We start from the raw sequence: 19894 nt of genomic DNA on the forward strand, positions 1-19894 counted from the left end.
TTTGTCGGCTATATCACAGAGCCCGTCCACTAAGCAACCATCATCAAGATTCCCGCGAGGCCAATCGCATTGCTTTTGCTGTTGTTCTATGATCATGTTCGGCTGTGGTCTTGGGTACTATACAACCTGCCATCTGGTGCATCCTCTATATAGCGCATCCCAAATCGGACCTCGTCCTTGTAGATATAGGTATATGGTGGTGCATGAGATCTATATATGTCTATATAGCCCGGGTGGCACAGTTGGCAAGGACTCAGACCTCTCCTAGCGTTGGCGAGAGTTGAAAGTGCACCAGGAGAAGGGAACATGGAAGACTGGTGTTTGTTCCTAGCTTGAGAATTGACAATAAGAAAGTAGGCGATGGATTAAATTTTTTGTGAATAATCTCAGATAGGGAAGAGCTCTGTAATATAACTTTGATAGGAGGATGATGGCTTGGATAAAGGGCCTTTGTTTAGATTTCTCGCGTCAGCATATCTGTGCAAATGCCCTGGTTGTTTTCTTTCTCTGCATCAACCCTAATCTTATATGAATGAACGGATAAAGAAAATTGGGGTTTGATTCTATTATATGAACAAAAGAGAAATGCAGCAAATTCATCTCATTTGTGGGTGCACTAACGCTGGCTCATCGTAAATTGGGCGCCGAAAATGGCTGTCGGCGGCTGGTTCAAGGCCAAAGTCTGAGATTTATACCTTGTCCAAGATACACCGAGGGAAAAGACTAAAACGACTTTCATTTAAGGTGCGGGAGGTTAAAGGACGGACGAATAGAATAACGTGTTAATAATAGCTTAGTCCACTTTCCGCCCCACCCAGTCTATACAATTGTATAAAATGCAAAAGGCAGGTGGGTGAAGGAGTGAATTTGTATGCGTTGGGAGATGACGGTGTTGGCTCCTTGGAGCATTTATAATACATTAATAAAGTATTATTAGATAATGTTAAGACGTTATTAAGACGTTATTGAAGCTTTAAGAATGAATTGTGTTATAGCTACTCACATCGACCCACCCTTTAGAGCACCTATGAACTGTTATACCTGGCATCTTCAGCCATCGTGATCGACATTTCAATTGAAATTGAGGTCGGTCTTTCGGCTGGAAGTGCGATTGGAAGTGCGATTGGAATTCGTGACCGAGGGGAAGGTTGAGGCCGGGGCCCGATCAGGGACCAAAGCAAAAGGATAATTGTACCAAGCTAGATATTTCGACGATTAGATACGTATTTGCAAAGTCACAATTTTACCTCGAACTTTCTCTTGTTCAATATAACTGATCCGACCGATAATTCCATCGGCCACTTGCAAATCTTCACTGTGGCAGGTAACATGCTTCTTCAAGTTTCCAGTCAGGAAAGGGTGCTAAGAACAGTAAGCTAAGCATCGCTCCGTAGGTGATAATCTAGAAGCAAGCATGTGTTACGCATTTAGGGTCTGGCTCTCTCACATTGCTGACCCTGCACCCTGGATAACGACAATATTGCGCGCCAACTTGGATAATCACACGGTCATCCTCATCCTATGTTGTATATCATATTGGTCAGCCTCTTGTATACTTCCTCTAGATAATCACTCATCAAGTATCACTTGAATGCAGTTACCTACCCTTTCATATTTCGGCATCACAAGTTCCCCAGAAGCAACTTCACGAACGTAACGGAGATAAGCAGGATGCTTAGCTAGAAATGTTGGACAGGCATTAACCATGGTGTAATATGACTGAGGTTAGGAGCCAAAGAAAGCAAGGGAAATTTCTTTAAAGGTTGCGAGAATTTGATGGGGTAGACCAAAATGCCGCTTGCCTAAAAACCTGTGGATCTACAATGGTCTATAAGATAGGGTCACGTGCATGTATCAAACCAGTCGCGCTTCGACTCCAACCACGCGTTCAACCTCAACATTCGATGTCTGATTTTGGGAAAACACCGGCCTTCGCCGTAATCTAATCCATGGAAACTGCTAGAAATCTACACTGCAATTTATCACTGAATCCATGCTAGTTCTGGCCATGGTTCCGTTCCGTGATGTCCATCATCCTTGAAGACGATCACCCCCCTGCGGTGCTCCGTTTCGGTCCCACATGGTACCATGAGATTCCTTTTTTACCCTATGGATTGGAGACAACCAATGATCAAGGATCTGGATCACTTAAACATGCAGCAATGAAAGCTCTGCTACGGGACCAGTCGGCGCTGAAGCCTGAGCTGTTTGAATACGTTCACTGGTATTTGGCAAAATACCTGTGGGATGCTCTCAAAAAGTAGTAAGTCATCATTGGAGAGTTTTTTAAACTACTTCCGCAGATTCTTGAGTCTGCTTGTTCAGATCTGACGATCTACGCAGCAACAAGCAGACAATGCACATGTGGAAAATAATGGCCAGCAATTATCCTGTACAATTTTATGAGATTAGTCCTTACTACTGCCTCAATGCTGGCTGTCCCAAAAAGCCACTGAGAGACTACATGGGTATTCTCAATAGCGATGACCTTCGCTGGCGTGCAATCCTGACGATTGCAACCACGTACTGTACCGCCTCAGACTTCACCACTATACCAAATATCAAGAATTTGGTTGCTCTGGACATTTACCGTGAGAAATATGCGTCGAATTCCCCCCCGCTGGATCCAGTGGGCGTTAGCAACGACTTGCAAGATGGATTTGTGCGTGGTTGGATTGAGTCCGAAGCACTGCAGCACCTCCGAATTCTCAGGCTCTACCATCAATGTGAAATAACCGTTGCGGCAGTGGGAGCTCTACGTGAGCTACCGGAGCTCCAACTTATTGTGGCGTACGAGTGTAAGAATATCACAGAGACGATTCAAAAATACGATAGGCCCGCGAATAACATCATTCCCATAAAGGGATGGTCGGCCTGCAGACTCGATTGGTATTGGGAAACTCACGGAACGTCAAAAACCATCGACGATAATCTCTTGGCCTTGTTTCATGTGTACCAGGCTAGTCTCCAGACACCCGGAGACGAGCATTCGAAAAGACCATCATCCTTACCAACGAATCTCCCGATTTTGGAATTCAAACTACCAACTGTGGACCACAGCAGAAGAGACAAGATTGTTGTCCGCTCTCGCTATAATGCCAAGTCAATCGTATTGTTCACTCGAGATCCTGTGAAGCAAAAGTTTGATATCGAGAAGCGACGTGCAAGAGACAAGAAGAGGACTGAACCACCCGAAGGGGGAGATCGTCCTGCCAAGCGAGCAGTCATGAAAGAGCGGGGACCGATGGACATTTCCAAGACTTTAACCCAGTTCTTCTGATGGATTGTCTACGTAAATAGGCAGAGAACATGGGTTGAATCGCGCAGTGGAATAACACCTCTGCGTCATTTTGAAGCGATACTCCAACATTATTTCGAATTTTGTCATTTGGTTAGCGGCCATAAAGCATACTACACTGACCACAGACATGTTAAAAACTAGATGTGGCTGGTTCGTGGGACTTGCTCATTTCAATCTGTATTTCATGATGTCCTATTTAGGTTATGATATAGTCTGTTTCCAAGGTTCGAAAGTGTTGTACCTTGGAAGGCCACCCCACATCACATGAGGCGTATGTGAGTCAGTGCTCTACAGACAATCGAATACCCTGATCGAATTCATTGCTGCAGCGTATGGCTTTGCTTTGCTTTGCACTCGCTGAATTTTACGGTCTGCGCTAGAGGAGGCTGTAAACAGCATCTTCCAAGGTCTTCATGCGTTGATTATGCCATATGTTATAATAGATCTTTGTATTCTGAATGGCCCGTTTAGTCACCAGTTTATTCTGCATCCGAGTCAAGATCTGGCTCAATAACAGGGAATGTCAAAAGCGCAGCGATGCCACCCAGCCCCTCGAGACGCTTTCCGCTTTCATGATCTGAACTGAGAATTCGCACATCACCACCCTCTACATCGCGGACGCGGTCCACAAGCGCCACCCAACGTTTACGCTCAGCGATATCCTGTGATCGGAACAAGCGATTCGAAACAATGAGCACGCCGCCACCTCGGCCGACAGCACCTTGTTCAACAGCGTAGTCAACCTCACGGGGGCCATAGGTCGCTTTGTTGGTCTCCTTGCGCAGTTGTTCTAGGAAGTCGTCCATCAATTTTGTTTCACGGGCATACTTCGTATCAGCCAGCAGACTCTTAACGGCGGGTGACTGGAGAACCTCCGATAAGGAATTCGTGTACCCCGATGTGGAGTGCACAACCACAAGACTAGGAAGGAGTCGCTTGAGCCCAGGAGTCGTTGTTGATGCCTCGGATTGGATGTATTTTTGGAAGCCAGCGGCGACGAACCCGGGGGATGCGAGGAGCACGGGCCGTACAGCTTCGTTGTTGGCGCCTGAAGTAAGACTGGTATTGAACTCCATTTGTCGAAGAAGGGTCTCGAGTGTAACTTTAAAGAACTTGTTCATTCCCTGGCAGTATGCATCGTTAATTTCGAGCCCAGATAATGACATGACAGCAGAAACTCACTTTATCATGATCCCCTCCTCCCTGCCGTTTCCGCGGCACAGACATCTCGATCTTTTGCTTCAATATTGTCTGGAATTGGCCAATAAAGCAGATATGAGCCAGTCCTTCCTGCATCACTACCGCGACAGCCTCTGCACGGCGTTTCCCGCCCTCATCCACAGCGTCCTTGAGTGACTCAATTGCAATACTGTCCCACCCGACACCCTCTCCATCTGCGCCAACCTCTTTCTCTAACGTAAAGTTGCGATTCAACTCTAGATCGAGGGTATGGAATTGTCCGATTTTCGTGTGCGGTGTTTCGTTGATAATTTGTCCTGATACATGGAGCTGAGAGCTCTGCGGGTCGAAGTCGAGATTCTTCACGCGAATTACAAGGTTGAGATGAACGCGCGCCGAGCTCGTGGACCCGGTATCCTGAACTGTGGTAACTCGACGAATTGCGCTGGCGCGAAGGATATCGCCTGGTCGGATCAGGTTGTAGGCGTGCCACTAGATATAGCGAATTGTATATCAGATGACTGCGGGGTGCTGAGACTGAAAATGAGGGATTCAATACCATGTCTTCTGGCTCATCTGGGCACAATGTCACCGTTCCAGAGCCATTGTGCTCAATTTTGTTCTTGATGCAACGCATTTTTGCGGTGATACTGCACGGTTATAGGCTGAGGGCTTGGGATGGTAAATGGCGTGTTGTTATTGCGATGTCGTCATATGTTGCCTGAAAATGCGCAGATTGGAGGGATAACAGGGTTGTATGAAAATGGGTCAAATCGTCGAGCGCTTTAGAATGCTCCTGTAAACATGGATATATCGAACAAATCAACCTAATATGAGGGCATTGCCGATGTTGAACTTGCCAAACTCACCCCACTATAGAATAATGCCGTCCATTACCGCCCGGTCATCCTCCAAGAATCCCACCTGTTCTGCAGACGCACTCATTCTGGGCGATTATTTTGGATTTTCAATGGGCCATCAGAGAATAAGGAATTGCGGAATATTCTAATCCTCCAGCGCATATATTAAATCACCCTGCGCTGCCAGAGTCACGAGTCATGCCTTATCGATAAAGCCTAACCCTAATCAGATCAGATTGGGGCATGGAAAGTTGACGTCAAAGCTTGCAGATGTTATCATTGGCAGTTCCATGTGGAATAATAACCTCAATATGTAAGCCGTCAATTACTCATCTGAGCCCCACGTAGCATTCGTCAGCCATTGATATAGCCGCATCTAGTCCCCTTCATCGTCCATCCCCACTTCGATGGCGTCAAAGCTCCAAGAAACGGGCGGAAATGACTGAGCCGAGGTGGTCCGTGGATATCGAAACCTTTATCTATCAAGCTAATCCCCTCATTTGCCTTCTTTTACCTTTCAACTATCAATTCGCACATCATGGCTCCCATTTCGCTGCAGTCTACCTATAAGTTGGTCTCGGGTTACGAGATCCCCGTCGTTGGGTTCGGAGTGAGTATATTGGCCCCTTAGAGTTCTGATATGTATGACTGACACTTATCTACAAATTAGGTTTACCAAACGTATGATTATCGCTGTATGAAACCCCCGCGACAGATTATATTGACTTATTCTTGAATAGTCCCTCCGATGTCACTGAGAAGGTGACCCGCAAGGCCATTGAAATCGGATACCGCCATGTAAGCAACTGCAGGACCCATGCGGCAATCGCTTCCAGATTTGACCATCCTATTACAGGTCGACTGCGCCAAAGTCTACGGAAACGAACTAGAAAGTGCAGCCGCTATCCGCGGGTCTGGAGTTGATCGCTCTAAGATCTTCTATACTAGCAAGGTGCCCTCGAAATGCATGGGATACGAGAAGGCCAAGAAGGCCATCGAGGAAAGCATCGCCGCGGCAAACCTTGGTTACATTGACCTGTATGGATCTCCTTGTTCTCCTGAAATAAAACATATTAGCGAACTAACACTGTGATATTAGTATGCTGGTTCACGCGCCCTATGGTGGCAAGGAAGACCGCCTTGGCACATGGCGCGCACTTGTGGAGGCCCAAAAGGCAGGCCACGTCCGTTCGTTGGGTGTGTCCAACTTTGCTATCCAGCACCTCGAGGAGTTGGAAGAGTACATCAAGAGCGGAGCGGGCGGACAAATCACCGTCGGCCAGTACGAGATCCACCCATGGTGCCCACGCGAGGATATTGCGGAGTGGCTGCAGAAGCGCAACATCATTGTCGAGGCATACTCTCCCCTCGTGCAAGCGACTCGCATGAAGGAGCCAGTTCTGCAGAACCTGGCCAAGAAGCACGGTAAGAGCGAGGCTCAGATTTTGGTCCGCTGGAGTCTGCAAAAGGGATACGTGCCCTTGCCTAAGTCAGTGACCGAGTCTCGCATTCTGGAGAACTCGCAGGTCTTCGACTTCACGCTATCGGATGAGGACATGGCCAGTCTGAAGCTCAACTCGTACGCGCCTGTGTGCTGGGATCCCGTCCGTGACTGCAAAATCTAGATGACGTCACTAAAATAATCAAAAGCCTAGCGTATGGATTGGATTAGGGAATCAAATTCTAAGCATCTCAAAACACACTGAATATAGATCAAAATATATAGTTAGATCATTGAAAAGGTGCAGCCCAATTAGGTAATTTGTTGACTTACGCGACCGGCACAACGTATCACCGCCGCGAACCAAAAACAGCATCGACACTCCCAACGCGTTCGGGTAAGATTCACCACAGCTCTCTATCCCCATGATAGTACACGCAGGAGGCAGTCGCTGCCACGGTTGCCCTCACTATGCCGGATAAACCGCGTCGCGTCATATTGGAGACATCCAAAGAAGTTAAACGCCGGTGGCAGCGCAGCAACCAACGATTCCAGTTCACCGCATCCCAGATCGCACAGCTAGATCGCCGGGAGGAGCGAGAAAAGAAAGCGAAGAAGCTACGCGAGAAGGAAAAGAAACGCATTGCCAACAAGAAACGGAAAGCCGAGCAGGAGGCGCAGGCCCGTGAGGAGCGGAAGCGTCGCGGCATCCCGGATCCCAATGCCCGCGTCTCCTCGAGTCAGCCTATGCTATCAATGTTCCTAGGGGCTGGGAAGCGACAATCACCTGCTGCACCGGAGCCTGCGCCTACAGTTACGGAGCTCGAAGCACATGATGACAATTCGGGGAGCGCGGGTGGAGATACGGAAGCTGAATCAGATGACTTGGATGAAGTATTGGAAAATGAACTATCTGAGCTTCAAGATGCAGATGGCCCGAAAGAGCCTGAAGGCCAGGATATCGCAACCGAGACCCGGGCTTCATCCTTGGAAGAAGATGAGTTCTCGGACTGCTCGGCGTTCGACGACGAAGAGATTTTGAAAAAAGCCGACACGGCTGCTATTACACGAGCAACTGACGAAGAAACGAAGAGCCCCCCTATACCCAAGGAATCATCCTACATACGACCTTCCCCGGCTGTACTCACGCTAGAATCATCTTTCGACTCTTTCCAGTACGACCCCGCCGATTTCCTTGAAGCCGAGGCGGCTATTATCACACAAACGAAAAGTCCTGGAACGAGAGACCATTCCCCACCCAAGGACACCTCCTCTTTACAACCTCCTTTGTCTGATCGACCGTGCAGTAGACCCACCTTGGCGTCTTCTTTTGGAGATTCCTTTCGAGACGAGACTGCGGATTGGATTGAAGAAGTGTTTGCACGCGGAAGCGGTGACCCTTTTGACGAACTCAATAAAGAAGCCTCTGCATGATTTTACTTGTACTTGGTAATTCGCTACATTTTGTCTCGGGTCTTGCAGCTTTGGAGTACCTACAATGTATGGCGTACATTTCCCTGAAGTCTTGGCATTATGGAGATCGGGTCCGGTCCGACAGTCGGGTGATATCCGCGCAGTTCGGATACATCACAAGGCCCTTCGGTTCGGGAGACTCGAATATTTTGGATTAGAAGAGATGAATTGTTCCGTCGGGATGACCAGAAACAGTCTAGAGGATTCAGAACATTGTGTACATTTGTCTTATTATTGTAGTCAGAATCTTACCGGGAATGACGTTACATACCTATCATTCTATAGATCCCCAGGGCTGCCCGCTTCTTTATTCCTTTATTCCTTCATTACTTTATTTCTTCATCTCTGATCTTGGATCGATCCCATTCCCACCGGACTCCTAATCCACAATGCCGTTCGTCCAAGCAAACAGCCATCGTCTCTACTATGCCGACTCTCACCCCGCCGGCCCTCCCCAAAACGGCCTAACTTTTATCTTCATCCACGGCCTGGGTTCCTCACAAAACTACTACTACCCAGTAATCCCGCACCTTACGAAGCTCCACCGCTGCATCACACTCGACACATACGGCGCCGCCCGCTCCCCGTACACCAATGACACAATCACGATCCCCAGTATCGCAGAAGATGTCATCGGCGCGCTGGACTCGCTGCATATCGCCAAGGCCGTCGTAGTCGGCCATTCAATGGGCGGGCTCGTAGTACTAGAGCTAGGTGCGCGGATCCCCGATCGCGTACTGGGCGTTGTCGCCATTGGGCCGACGCACCCGTCAGATATGTTGGTGGGGGTCATGAATAGAAGATCGGATACTGTGCTTGAGTGTAAGTTTTTCCCATTCGAAGCCTGCCGTGTTGTTTTATTTCATCATGTACTAAATTGTCTGCAGCTGGAATGGAGCCAATGGCAGATACCATCCCGTCTGGAGCTGTCGGCTCGCGCAGCACCCCGCTTCAGAAGGCTTTCATCCGGGAGTTGGTCCTAGGCCAGGACCCGAAAGGCTATGCCGTGATGTGCCGCGCTATTGCTGCCGCGAAGCCACCTAACTATGCTGCGGTCAAGGAGCCTTTCCTGCTTATTGCGGGCGAAGAGGACAAGTCTGCTTCTATGGAGGGGTGCCGGTACATCTTTGAGCATGTCTCGAGTGAGAAAAAGTCCCTCGAGGTATTGAAGGGAGTTGGGCACTGGCATTGTATTGAGGCTGCTGACGAGGTGGGTGAGTTAATCGCCAAGTTTGCGGATTCTGTGAATGCTTGAATGCTTGAAATAGTCTCTATTTAGAACGGAATGATGAATATGCCAGTAATCATGTTTGGCTTTTTGGTTATCTTCAATGCTATCCCGCTATCGTAAAGTACATCAGAAATCACAAAAATGCTACTTGAATGCTGCTGCTCGCTCATGCGCCATTGGTACTGGTCTCGAACTTCACCAACTTGACATCATATTCAAGCTCAGTGGCAGCTTGAGGATCGCCCTCACGCGGCACAAAGTCCACGACAAGCGAGTCCTTGACAGCAAATACCGAGTCGTTGTCAAGGTACTTATCCTTGCTGTCGAAGATCTGCGTTGTCAAAGGACGGTAATTATCATAGGTAGCCTAGGCAAGATATTAGCTTCTGTCTCAACCTGATATCGAATACCACGCCAAACTTACAATAATGTGAATGTGAGCAGGGCGGAAAGGGTGACGATCCATCAGCTCAAGAAGCTTGCCAGCAGGACCATCGTTGGGAACGGGGTACGGCGTCGGACGCATGCAGTAGAACGAGTATCTGCCATCCGCATCCGTCTTGAACTTGCCGCGCAGGTTGAACTCAACCTGCTCGGGGTCCTGCTGCTCGTACAGCCCGTTGGTGGAAGCCTGCCACACCTCGACCGTCGCACCGACCAGAGGCTGCTTGGTCTGGAAGTCTACGACGCGACCGTGCATGAACGCCATCTCGGCATCAGCAGGTTTTGTCTTGACGATATTCTCGCCGTTCTCGCGGTATGGGGTATCGGCGCGGAAGAACGGACCCAGGATGGCCGTGGCGGTGGGTGCATCCTGGGCTTCCTCGGCGAGAGTGAAGGTGATTTCGTCGACGAGACTGTTGTGCAACGAATACATGTTAGCTGGTGACTTTGTTTCACTCTCGAACAACACTTCGGCTTACGATTCCAGTCCCAGTACATCGCACACCAGCTGTCCCTCGTTCCGCTTGTCGTCGCTCATCTGTCCTGCCCAATTGAGCATCTGCACGCCGGCCATCCACTCGTCGACGGTGAGCTCCTCCTCACGCGCAAAGTCGTGCATGTGCCTGATTAGACCGGCCATGAGCTTCCGCATGCGCGGAGTGGTCTTAGGACCCATCGCGTTGATGACATTGTCCGTGAAGTTGGGATCGAAGCGGTGCGTCGCCATTGTTGCGCGTAAATGAATATGTTTTGTGATGCGTATGAGTGCGGCTTCAAATACAGAAAGCAGGAGAGAGCGGTTTAACAAGGGGAGAGTATGCGATTATCGAAACCCCTTGAGACCGTTATATACCACACATGGTGATCCGACGGGATTCCCAGTCCGTGGACCTGACCAAATACATGACGCCTATTCGAGGACAACCCCGCAACCCCACGCCAATGGCATGATTGGGGTATGGAGTCGTCGGATGTGCATAAAAGTACGGTGTCAGTCGGTCAGGGACTTCGGAAGAGGTTGCACTTCCGATTTCCCCGCAGTCGGGTAGCTGCAGAGCTTGGCAGGGAGCTTGGCGATAAATTATTTAGAGGGTTGGATTTTGATGGGATGAAATGCCAAAGATTCAATATGAATATCGTACAAATAGAATGAGTTGTAGGGTGTTTTATATATCAGAAAGCTACAAGCAGCTTCCGAAATCCCAACGCAATACGATGTATATATAAGTGTCATGGTATGTTACACAGCTTTAGCCGTCGGAATTACCGTTATAGTAAGATAACACGCTGTTAGACCCCAGGGCCTTTCGGCTGGGTGAAACCTCAGCCCTATAATCGAAGTGGGGACAACTTGAGATGGAAAGGATTCCATACTGTAATGGTAGATCATTAGGAGGATTATTTGTATTCCCCGTGGTCGTCTGTGTCGAGCTGAACAAGTATATGATACTCCCTACAGTTGGGGTGGCATATCTCCATATCACACTCATCGCCGGGCCTTGGGATTCCTCTTCGTAAGAGTCTCCGGAAGTTCCTGTAGAGCGCCCCCGTTCGCCCAGAGCTTACCCAACCCGACCTTACGCTCCACTACCACATCGAAAAAGTCCAGCGAGACGAACTTGTCCGCCTCGCCCTTTTCTGCCTGCCCACTCGCCACGAGAGGTATGCCCTCACTAAGAATGACGCCATTCTCACTGCGCCATAACGGTACCCCTGCTTGAAGTGCTTTGCGCACATCGATATAAATCAAAACCTGTGCATCTCGCCGCATACCGGAGATGACGCGCGAGTCATCAAGCTTCGGTTTACCCCCCGCAGCATCAGCGTGAATAGCAAGCACTGATTCTAAGGAAGGTCCAGTAGCGAAGTGAATGTGGTTCCGGCCCATACAGCGTAGTCCGCCGGATTGTAGAATCAAAGGCCAAGTCGCGTGGAACGTGCCGTGGACGACGGTATCGGGTAGTTTCGATTCATCGGACAAAGAAAGCGGCTCGAGGAAAGAGGCAGCATCTACGGCCTTGATGCTGTGGCCTTGGGTCGCGCGAATTAAAAAATTCGACGGGTCGGTATCTTCGACGGCTAATGCTTGGTCGGTGGCTGTTTGTTGCGCTTCGCTCAGTGCAGACTCCAGGACGGATGTTGTAGCCTGGTCTTCGCCTAGGATAGCGCCGGCTTCGTGCTCTGCATCGGGGGTTGTCACTAGTGTTGTTGATGCTTGGGTTCTGGATTTGGTGGCTCGCGCGGATGGAATGTGAAGAAGGGCGAAGCGCTTTTTATCGGACGAGCTCACGGCATATAGAATCTCGGGGAATGTGACTTTTAGCGATTTGAGCTTCCTCCAATTCAACTGGAGTCAGATATAGTCAGTATATCGTAGGTCATTCAAACAACAAAGCTGCATACCACGTCTGGCACGCTCGCATAACCTTGTGCGTTCATTTTCAGCCCCTCCTTCTCAGCGGCATGTCGCAGAAGCAAGCTCAATGCTTTGGAGACTTGAACATCGCGACTTTGGCCTTGACCATGGCCACGGCCCCGCTTATCTTTGTTGTCTTTGGGATGAGCCATATTTATCGAGAGATTCAAGGAGTTGTTAAGAATAATATTGTAGTGGGGCACTCCAAATGTTATAAGATGCGGCTCTACAAGACCTCGTGTACCTGATTATCTTTGTAAATAGTATCTTTCTTCACATTAAAATAACTTTCAAGGTTAAAAACGATAATTAGCGGCTGGAAAAAAGCCCAAGGTGTTTTGGCGAGATGTTTAAGTCAGTCGCCCTCTACACAGTTATTTAGGCGGACTTCTGATGTCGAAATGACGCACATCTATTATCTACATATCAGGCTAAATTCTCTTTAATCATTCTTCTCGTCAATTGGGTATAGAATATCGCGGAAACACAAGCTCATGACTTAGAACGGCCATGAAAATCATCACCGATCACAGATGCAGTTACACTCTGCTACGGGACAGATCTTGTGTCGTTTGAACCAGTCATTGGCATGACTTGCATGGAACCCATGGTTACAATGGATGCAAAACACCACAAACCGCCGCATAACTTCAGTCTCAGTGGGCTCGCGAGAACCCGCCTCGGCATCTGCTGCGCTACTGGCGCGTGACATTGGATCTGGCGAACCCAGCCACAAAGTGCAGATGCCGCAACGCGGCATATGTCGACCACACCGCGGACACACAGTCCCAGACATGACTGTAGGTGCTAGAGGGTTCCCGGCGGTGGGATGCACAGTTTCAGCACCCTTGGTAGTGGAGACCTGGGAGGAAGCGTCGTGCTGGGTGAGCGGACTCGTGCAGTAGTTACAGGTGAGACTGACTTGCTGCGGCGGTGGTGGCATGAGTTTGCGACCGTCTGCAGTCACGGCGAAACGACGAGAGCCAACGTCGAATCGGGCACGCTCGAGTTGGAGTTTCCAGGAGTTCATTTGCCGCCGGTAGGTCTCACGCCAGGCCTCAAACTGGACAATGTGTTTTTGGTTGCTAACAAGCCGCGGCACGGTATGGCTCATTGCTAGCACGGGAGTTTGGACATCATTGAACTTTCCAATATAAGATTGGAAAAGACCCATGGCCAAATGACCCAAGCCAGTGAGGACGATTCCTTCAATATCGCCTTGACGAATTGCTTGGCTTGTAGCATCCTTCAGATACTCAGTTAATTCGTCATCTGGAAGCCAGCGTAGCGCGACCTCTACGCGATACTTCAGAGGTAGTGTGGTTTCCTTGATAACTGCATTCCAGTCGCCTTTGCTCACAAGGGCTAGGATCGCCCGGGCGTATGGATCCGTGAGCTCCTTCGCGATTTCCGCACAAGTATCCTCCCAGTCTGTGTCAGTGTCCCCCTTGGAGGCACCCGCAATCGCCATGGCTAGCAATTTATGTGCTTGAGTGGGGTTGTTGCTTCGAAGCCCGAGGTAGGCTAGCTTGGGCTCATCTTGGAAGACAGCCAACGCAGCGGCTTTAGTATGCTGGTTTTCGCCAGATAAAGCTTTCACTGACTCTTCTAGTTCACGATAGGATTGCGTTGCACCACAGATACGAAGGCAGAGTTGGCGATGGTCGGGGTAAGCCGTGTCACAACCTTTTGTCTCAGGGAGATTCAACTGAGTTACCAAGATTGCCACTGTATCCGCAAATGTTTTAGCACCATCCTTCTTACTACTAATACGGCGTTGTTCGAGACCATTGCCTGTGCTCTCGTCAGTTTTGAGAAAGACTTCAAACTTAAGCGAAGACAAACCTAGGTCATTATTCCAAACACTGCTCACACCTAGATAATTCAGGTCCAAGCCATTGACGACCATTGACGTCCCGGAAGACTCTTTTCGAGCACCTAGGAAATGTATTAGATGTTTGTTTGTGTCCCCACGGAAAAATGAAAAACTCACGTTCAATCCAGTCCCATAAGTCTTGTAGAGCTTGGTCATCAGATGCCACCTTTCGGTTTTGATCCTCATCAAACAAATAACCCTCTTTGCACCGGAACTGGTTGATTGTGCATAGAGTGAGCGCTTCTTCGGCAGTAAGAGGGACCCCCATTACCCCGATAGCCATGGCGCGTTCCCTATTCTCGTGGCTTGGGACAGGCTCGAAATCAAGATTCTTTGGCACAAACAGTTCATCATTTGCATTTTCCTCCTGCTCTTGCGAGGCTGAGTAGACTCGTGATCTGATTTCTTCGATCAGGCCGGATATGGGCGCAATGTGTTCAGAAAGTGGGTGAATCGATCGCACATCTGAGTCATTCGATGAGATCCCATAGGCCAATACACTCCGTGAAGATAGATCAATTGGTGCGCACGGGGGCCGCGCGGTGATGATCTGAGGTTGTCCATTGCCGTCGAGTGCGATAGAACTTGGTTGAGGGGACAAGCTAATATTCAGGGAATCGAATGAAACAATCCGGTCCTTTTCTCTGTAGCCGCGAGTCGGGTTATCAAAGGGTATGCATACGTCCCGTACGTGCTTGGTGTATACGGATTCTGGATAATTTCTGGAAGATCCCTGACCAAGAGTCTCGTCTATCGAAGAGCGATACTCTTCCGGCAGGTAGTCTTTGGAAATGTCGTAATTCTTGAAATGACCGCTGCTGGACAGCGCAGCGAGACTGCCTCGGTTCGTCCGCGAAAAGCGCAAGCTCCAGATGGAGGATTTCGGATGGAAAACATTCTTGAGTTCCAAAGCAGGTGTCGTTTGACCCGAGTCTGTGGCACTGGCAGAAGAACCAATTGCTGGGGATGTTAGTCGGGTTCCAACGCGGCGGTCCCATACGCAGATGGTGCTTTCATTTGTTGGAATGCAAGACGCAATGTAGTTCTCATCAAGCCAGTCAATAGCCAGATTATGTACACATCGAGTGGGGAATTGCAATGATGGATTGCCGGGTCCCTCTGTTACGAAATCAGCTCCACCTTCGTGAATGTGAAACCAGGAAAGACGAACCTCTTAGATCATAGATCCGAACAAACTGGCCTTTGACCCCAGTTACGATTGTATCAGGCTGGTCCCGGAAAAACTTGATACTGGTAATAGGCTCTGAGCTGGCGAGCTTCCGTAAAGGCTCAGTAAATCCTTTACTTCCGCCAGCAGGACTGAGTCGTTGATTCACGTCCCAAATGTTCAAGCAAAAGTCGTTCCGAACGCGATCGAGGCCCGATGCCACAAGACCATGTGTACTAAACGCCACAGCATTGCAGTACCGTTGGTTGCGGACTGGAAATGAAAGAGATTCCTTGGCATCCCCATCGAGGCGTAGGATAGTAGCCTCCCCAGACGACTGGCCCACGGCGATCAGGTTCTCATTTGAAGTAGACCAGTCGAATGCGCGAAAACCGGGTACATTGGTCAGAGTGGAGAGCACTTCATGGCGTATATACTTTCCGTCAAACCCATTCACCCTACACAGACGAAATGATTTCCCCGTGACGTCGACGGACAGGAAGCGTTGTTCCGTGGCCGACGAGGTCGGGGACCAGCGAATGGCAGACTCCATGCTGGTCCTTTTAGCAAGCTTGGTTCAGATATAACCTCAGTAGCATGGGTATGTGCAAATTGCCAGGTACAAAAATTCAAGCGACCAATTGGAGTAAATCAAATCAATGCGACGAGAGAGGGCCGTTGGTGATGGTGATCAACGGAGACGCTCATTGGTTGGCGCCAATCTGGGGGGCGGGCCGATAAATCCGCCGATATCTTTTTTTCTTATCGTTTTTGCTGTAGCTTCAACCTCTTTTTTCCTTTCCTTTTCTGTCAGACCAACAAACATGTCTACAGACACTCGAGACCCCCGTGATCGGGCAGCTCCCCCAAAGAGGAAGTCCCGGGATGGGTCAGAGGATGTTCCCCCGGCCCGCAAAAAGGTGCACCGCAAGGCCGACAAAGCAGATGGCCAAGTCCAATTCGAGGAATACAGCAGCAAAGGCGATGCATCGAAGCCCAAAGTGACCCGGAAATACAAGGACAAATTTGCTCCCAAACCTGAAAAGGAATACCCGTCGATCAACGATCTGAAAAAGCGAATTCGTGACGTGAAGCGACTACTCAACAAAATTGATTTGTCTGCCGATGCTCGCATCTTGCAGGAACGTGCCCTCGCTGGATATGAGCAAGATCTTGCGGATGAAACTACACGCAGAGAACGGTCATCATTGATCAAGAAATATCACTTTGTCCGATTCCTTGGTATGTGGCCGATATGTCTGAATGATCTTGTGATTCCCGCTAACGTACTGTGTTCTTATTGAATAGACCGCAAAACTGCTACCAAGGAACTCGGCCGATTGACTCGCCGCGAGAAGGAAGAGGGTCTGGATTCGAAACAAAAAGCTCGTCTTGCAGCAAAGATCCACCAATGCCGTGTGAACCTCAACTACACGATCTACTATCCTCTCACAGAGAAATATATTTCAATCTACCCCAATGGAAAACCAGACGCAACGGACCCAAAGACAGAATTGCAAACGCAAGAAACCAAATCGGACGATGCCAAGCCCCCGTTGTGGTCCGTTGTTGAGAAGTGTATGGAAGAAAAGACACTGGACCTTCTTCGTGAAGGAAAGTTGCGCATCAACGCCAATGGAGAGAAGATTCAAGCTCCGTCGTCTGGCACAGCTACAGCTACGGATACCCACAAGGAGAAGAGCAAGAAGAAAGATCAACAGAAAGATACCGATGCTACCCAAAAGGACAAGCATGTTTCCAAAGACAAGAATAGCAGCAAGAAGGAGAAGCCTGTACACAACGAGCGGGCTGCTAAGAAACACGAGGCACCACAGCAAGCCAATGCAGAGGATGAGGATGATAGCGATGGTGGCTTCTTTGAGTAACCGATTCATAAGTTTGATCATTGGTTTGTGTCTTATTTGTCTTGATATCCACACTAGCATTCTATACATTCTATTGCAATATAACCAAGCGACCTGTCCAAAAAGTTCACCGTGTAATAACCGGGTTCTCCACCTGCATACATCAATGCCTGTGATGTATGCCCATAGACGTATAGTTGTTAGCCGGAACACGAATAACCGATTTCACTTTATAAGGAATACCATCTGTTGCATGTACGAATGGCCGTCCAAACGTTGTAATAGCTATATGGAACTCACACCAGTCTACTTAGCGATCCGCCACCCAGTGCGTATTGGAGAGTTATAGTTCGTAACGCGATTAACGCAATAAGTATGTATAAGTTGGCTTATTCGTTTACTTTCAACCTTTCACCTTCCCATGTTCCTAATCAATCCTCCTTTTTGCAATTAGCTCTGCTATCCCAACCTTCGTTGCATTGAGCTAGCTTCAGAGTCAATGCTTCAAGTAGCTTAGGGCTACATAACCACATCAACCTCTCACGAGTTCACAGGCTGCGACCACTGGATCAATACCTGTGACCTCATTACTGAGATCTGAATTCGCGTCTATCTCGCATATCTGGCTTTTCTACACATCTACTTTGCGTTGTTGTGTCTCTCAATTCGACTTTCATACTTGTCGCCATCCCATTGTGACCTCGCTGTCCACTACAGGTAAGATATCTTGCAAGATTACCCCCTTTATACTTCGATCTATATTCTTATGCTCTATTCATGTTCACCTTACGATGTATATTGCTGCATATGGCGACTTCCATATTCATTGACCTCCAGGCTAACAAAGCGCAGATCTTCCAATCCATTCTGAATTCTTTCAAGTCAAGTCAAGATGCCTCCAGAGAAAGAGGCCAGAATGGCCTGCGACATGCCAGGTAGAGCAGACTTCCTCAAACAACAGGAAATCCTTCGGGATCATTGCGCAAGCGCCCTCAAGGAGCACCTCGAAGACAATCCCGATGTTATTTGGACACCCGAAGATGGCGAAGGACAGCCCCCCACCACGAAGGAAGAAGAAACTCAGCTCAAACTGATCGTGAACATCGAGTTCGACCCAAAAACCGACAAGCCAATCTTGCCTCCGATCAACAACCGACTATCAGATGAGTTGGTCTATCTTGTGAGCAAATTCACGAACGCCCTCGAACTGTCACGTCGATACCCATACGACTTCGACAAAATGGGCCATATCAAACCCGAACGTGTGTCTTCAGGACCTTCCCCTATCATCTGGGCTCACGGCCTCCCTTTCTTCCCAATCTACAAAGGGTATTACATCCTCTGTGGACGCGAACACGCTAAATGCATTGGCTGGTTGCTCCATGAGCGAACCAGGGAGATCATGCAAGCCAACCCCAGCTGGTCTGTTGGGGCGGTCATCGCACCTGAAACTGCCGTGAGTGCTCAGCATACTATCACTCGTCAGATGACACAGCACAAGCCTTATGGCCCGGAGAGAGAGTCGCGTTACAAGGGCAAAGCCTCGGCTCGCGATTTCGTGGCTGCGGAGCACCATCTCTGCGCTGTTCTGCCGGACCTGATCACCCGTGAGATTGAGGTCGGCCCGTTGTGGCAAGCCTGGGGTTACAACGTTCGTTGTGGACCTGTGATGCGTGGCGTGAGAACAATTATCGTCCCGAAGGAGTTTTTCGATAGCCATGGTCTCGAAGATATCGACTATGAACACTTTGCTAGACCGTACGGGAACCACCTGTTAGACGAGGATGAAGAGACCGATGATGAAATGAACGCAGGTGGTGGCAATCATCCTGGAGATCTCGCTGGACAGAGTGATGAAGTTGCTAGCAGTAGGAACCGGTCTGCTTCCCAAATGGACTTCGGCATGGACGGCGAAAGCTCGATGGATCTTTCAAAGCAGGCCACAGATGGGATCCACAAAGAGGTCTCGGAAGAGGACCCAGAAGAGTTCACAGAAGAGGCTATGGAAGTCCGCATGAAACAAGTCACCGGGGAAATACTGAAAGACCTCGAATCCACGCCCTCGGGCCTTGAGGAGGAACAACATGCTGTTTCTAGCAGAATTATGAACACTGAGCTCAGCTTGGGTATCTGGGATTCAATTAAGGAGTTCATTGATGAGCGCGGCCACGATCAGACCAGCACTGCTGCTCTCGCTTTTACGGATGCTGTGATTCAAATCGCTGCACGTGCTCACCAAACCCAGGTGCAACTGATGAGCAAACAACCTGAAACCAAGCAGGCAGTGACTGATGCCACCACTAAAAATACTCTCCCTATTGACCTGCCAAATGCGGAGCAAAGCGCATGCGAACAGCCCGGTACTCAGCGGTTGGATCACGGTGCAGCTCGGGACTTGTCTGAAGTTGACGACGAGACTGGTCTCGACTAGAGCCAAGTACCAGCGGAGGCTGTGCAGGATGAGGGAAATTTAAAACTAAAAAAGGGAAAAAGAGGTCGGAGATGAGATCGGAAATGAGATCAGAAATGAGATTAACTCTATCATTAAGAGAGATAGTATCTTCCAAGTGTTGCCTTTTCTTTTAGGGCTTCATGGTATTAGGGAATTGTGCCTTTCTCTTTTTGATGTACTTCTTTGCT

General features: G+C 49.1%; 11 protein-coding genes across 11 annotated transcripts; 6 read left to right on the forward strand and 5 right to left on the reverse strand.

The window, feature by feature from the left end:
* Positions 1-1071: 1071 nt before the first annotated feature.
* On the reverse strand, positions 1072-1707 carry LCP9604111_3003 (uncharacterized protein; the record flags this gene model as incomplete). Its single annotated transcript, XM_039070544.1, has 4 exons — positions 1072-1199; positions 1248-1362; positions 1448-1519; positions 1606-1707. 4 exons carry the CDS (start codon positions 1705-1707, stop codon positions 1072-1074), a joined length of 417 nt encoding a protein of 138 aa, XP_038930958.1.
* Positions 1708-2162: 455 nt separating this feature from the next.
* Positions 2163-3280, forward strand: LCP9604111_3004 (uncharacterized protein; the record flags this gene model as incomplete). The annotated part of the gene is made up of 2 exons (XM_039070545.1): positions 2163-2263; positions 2344-3280. The coding sequence occupies 2 exons, from the start codon at positions 2163-2165 to the stop codon at positions 3278-3280; spliced, it is 1038 nt and encodes a 345-aa protein (XP_038930959.1).
* A 500-nt stretch (positions 3281-3780) lies between these two features.
* Positions 3781-5117, reverse strand: LCP9604111_3005 (putative translation factor pelota; the record flags this gene model as incomplete). Its single annotated transcript, XM_039070546.1, has 3 exons — positions 3781-4425; positions 4484-4972; positions 5040-5117. 3 exons carry the CDS (start codon positions 5115-5117, stop codon positions 3781-3783), a joined length of 1212 nt encoding a protein of 403 aa, XP_038930960.1.
* A 761-nt stretch (positions 5118-5878) lies between these two features.
* Positions 5879-6965, forward strand: LCP9604111_3006 (aldo/keto reductase family protein; the record flags this gene model as incomplete). The annotated part of the gene is made up of 5 exons (XM_039070547.1): positions 5879-5950; positions 6011-6021; positions 6081-6138; positions 6197-6378; positions 6440-6965. 5 exons carry the CDS (start codon positions 5879-5881, stop codon positions 6963-6965), a joined length of 849 nt encoding a protein of 282 aa, XP_038930961.1.
* Positions 6966-7252: 287 nt separating this feature from the next.
* LCP9604111_3007 (uncharacterized protein) lies at positions 7253-8215 on the forward strand (the record flags this gene model as incomplete). The annotated part of the gene is made up of 1 exon (XM_039070548.1): positions 7253-8215. One exon carries the CDS (start codon positions 7253-7255, stop codon positions 8213-8215), a length of 963 nt encoding a protein of 320 aa, XP_038930962.1.
* Positions 8216-8643: 428 nt separating this feature from the next.
* LCP9604111_3008 (alpha/beta fold hydrolase) lies at positions 8644-9509 on the forward strand (the record flags this gene model as incomplete). Its single annotated transcript, XM_039070549.1, has 2 exons — positions 8644-9076; positions 9142-9509. 2 exons carry the CDS (start codon positions 8644-8646, stop codon positions 9507-9509), a joined length of 801 nt encoding a protein of 266 aa, XP_038930963.1.
* Positions 9510-9651: 142 nt separating this feature from the next.
* LCP9604111_3009 (intradiol ring-cleavage dioxygenase) lies at positions 9652-10656 on the reverse strand (the record flags this gene model as incomplete). The annotated part of the gene is made up of 3 exons (XM_039070550.1): positions 9652-9852; positions 9910-10342; positions 10409-10656. The coding sequence occupies 3 exons, from the start codon at positions 10654-10656 to the stop codon at positions 9652-9654; spliced, it is 882 nt and encodes a 293-aa protein (XP_038930964.1).
* A 759-nt stretch (positions 10657-11415) lies between these two features.
* LCP9604111_3010 (tRNA 2'-phosphotransferase) lies at positions 11416-12497 on the reverse strand (the record flags this gene model as incomplete). The annotated part of the gene is made up of 2 exons (XM_039070552.1): positions 11416-12276; positions 12333-12497. The coding sequence occupies 2 exons, from the start codon at positions 12495-12497 to the stop codon at positions 11416-11418; spliced, it is 1026 nt and encodes a 341-aa protein (XP_038930965.1).
* Positions 12498-12865: 368 nt separating this feature from the next.
* Positions 12866-15942, reverse strand: LCP9604111_3011 (uncharacterized protein; the record flags this gene model as incomplete). Its single annotated transcript, XM_039070553.1, has 4 exons — positions 12866-14139; positions 14191-14283; positions 14339-15340; positions 15393-15942. The coding sequence occupies 4 exons, from the start codon at positions 15940-15942 to the stop codon at positions 12866-12868; spliced, it is 2919 nt and encodes a 972-aa protein (XP_038930966.1).
* Positions 15943-16213: 271 nt separating this feature from the next.
* Positions 16214-17275, forward strand: LCP9604111_3012 (Efg1 domain-containing protein; the record flags this gene model as incomplete). Its single annotated transcript, XM_039070554.1, has 2 exons — positions 16214-16631; positions 16698-17275. The coding sequence occupies 2 exons, from the start codon at positions 16214-16216 to the stop codon at positions 17273-17275; spliced, it is 996 nt and encodes a 331-aa protein (XP_038930967.1).
* An 871-nt stretch (positions 17276-18146) lies between these two features.
* Positions 18147-19685, forward strand: LCP9604111_3013 (uncharacterized protein; the record flags this gene model as incomplete). Its single annotated transcript, XM_039070555.1, has 1 exon — positions 18147-19685. The coding sequence occupies one exon, from the start codon at positions 18147-18149 to the stop codon at positions 19683-19685; it is 1539 nt and encodes a 512-aa protein (XP_038930968.1).
* Positions 19686-19894: the final 209 nt, after the last annotated feature.

This window comes from Penicillium roqueforti (assembly GCF_015533775.1).
Source record: "Penicillium roqueforti strain LCP96 04111 chromosome Unknown scaffold_04, whole genome shotgun sequence".
Classification (NCBI taxonomy): Eukaryota; Fungi; Ascomycota; class Eurotiomycetes; order Eurotiales; family Aspergillaceae; genus Penicillium; species Penicillium roqueforti.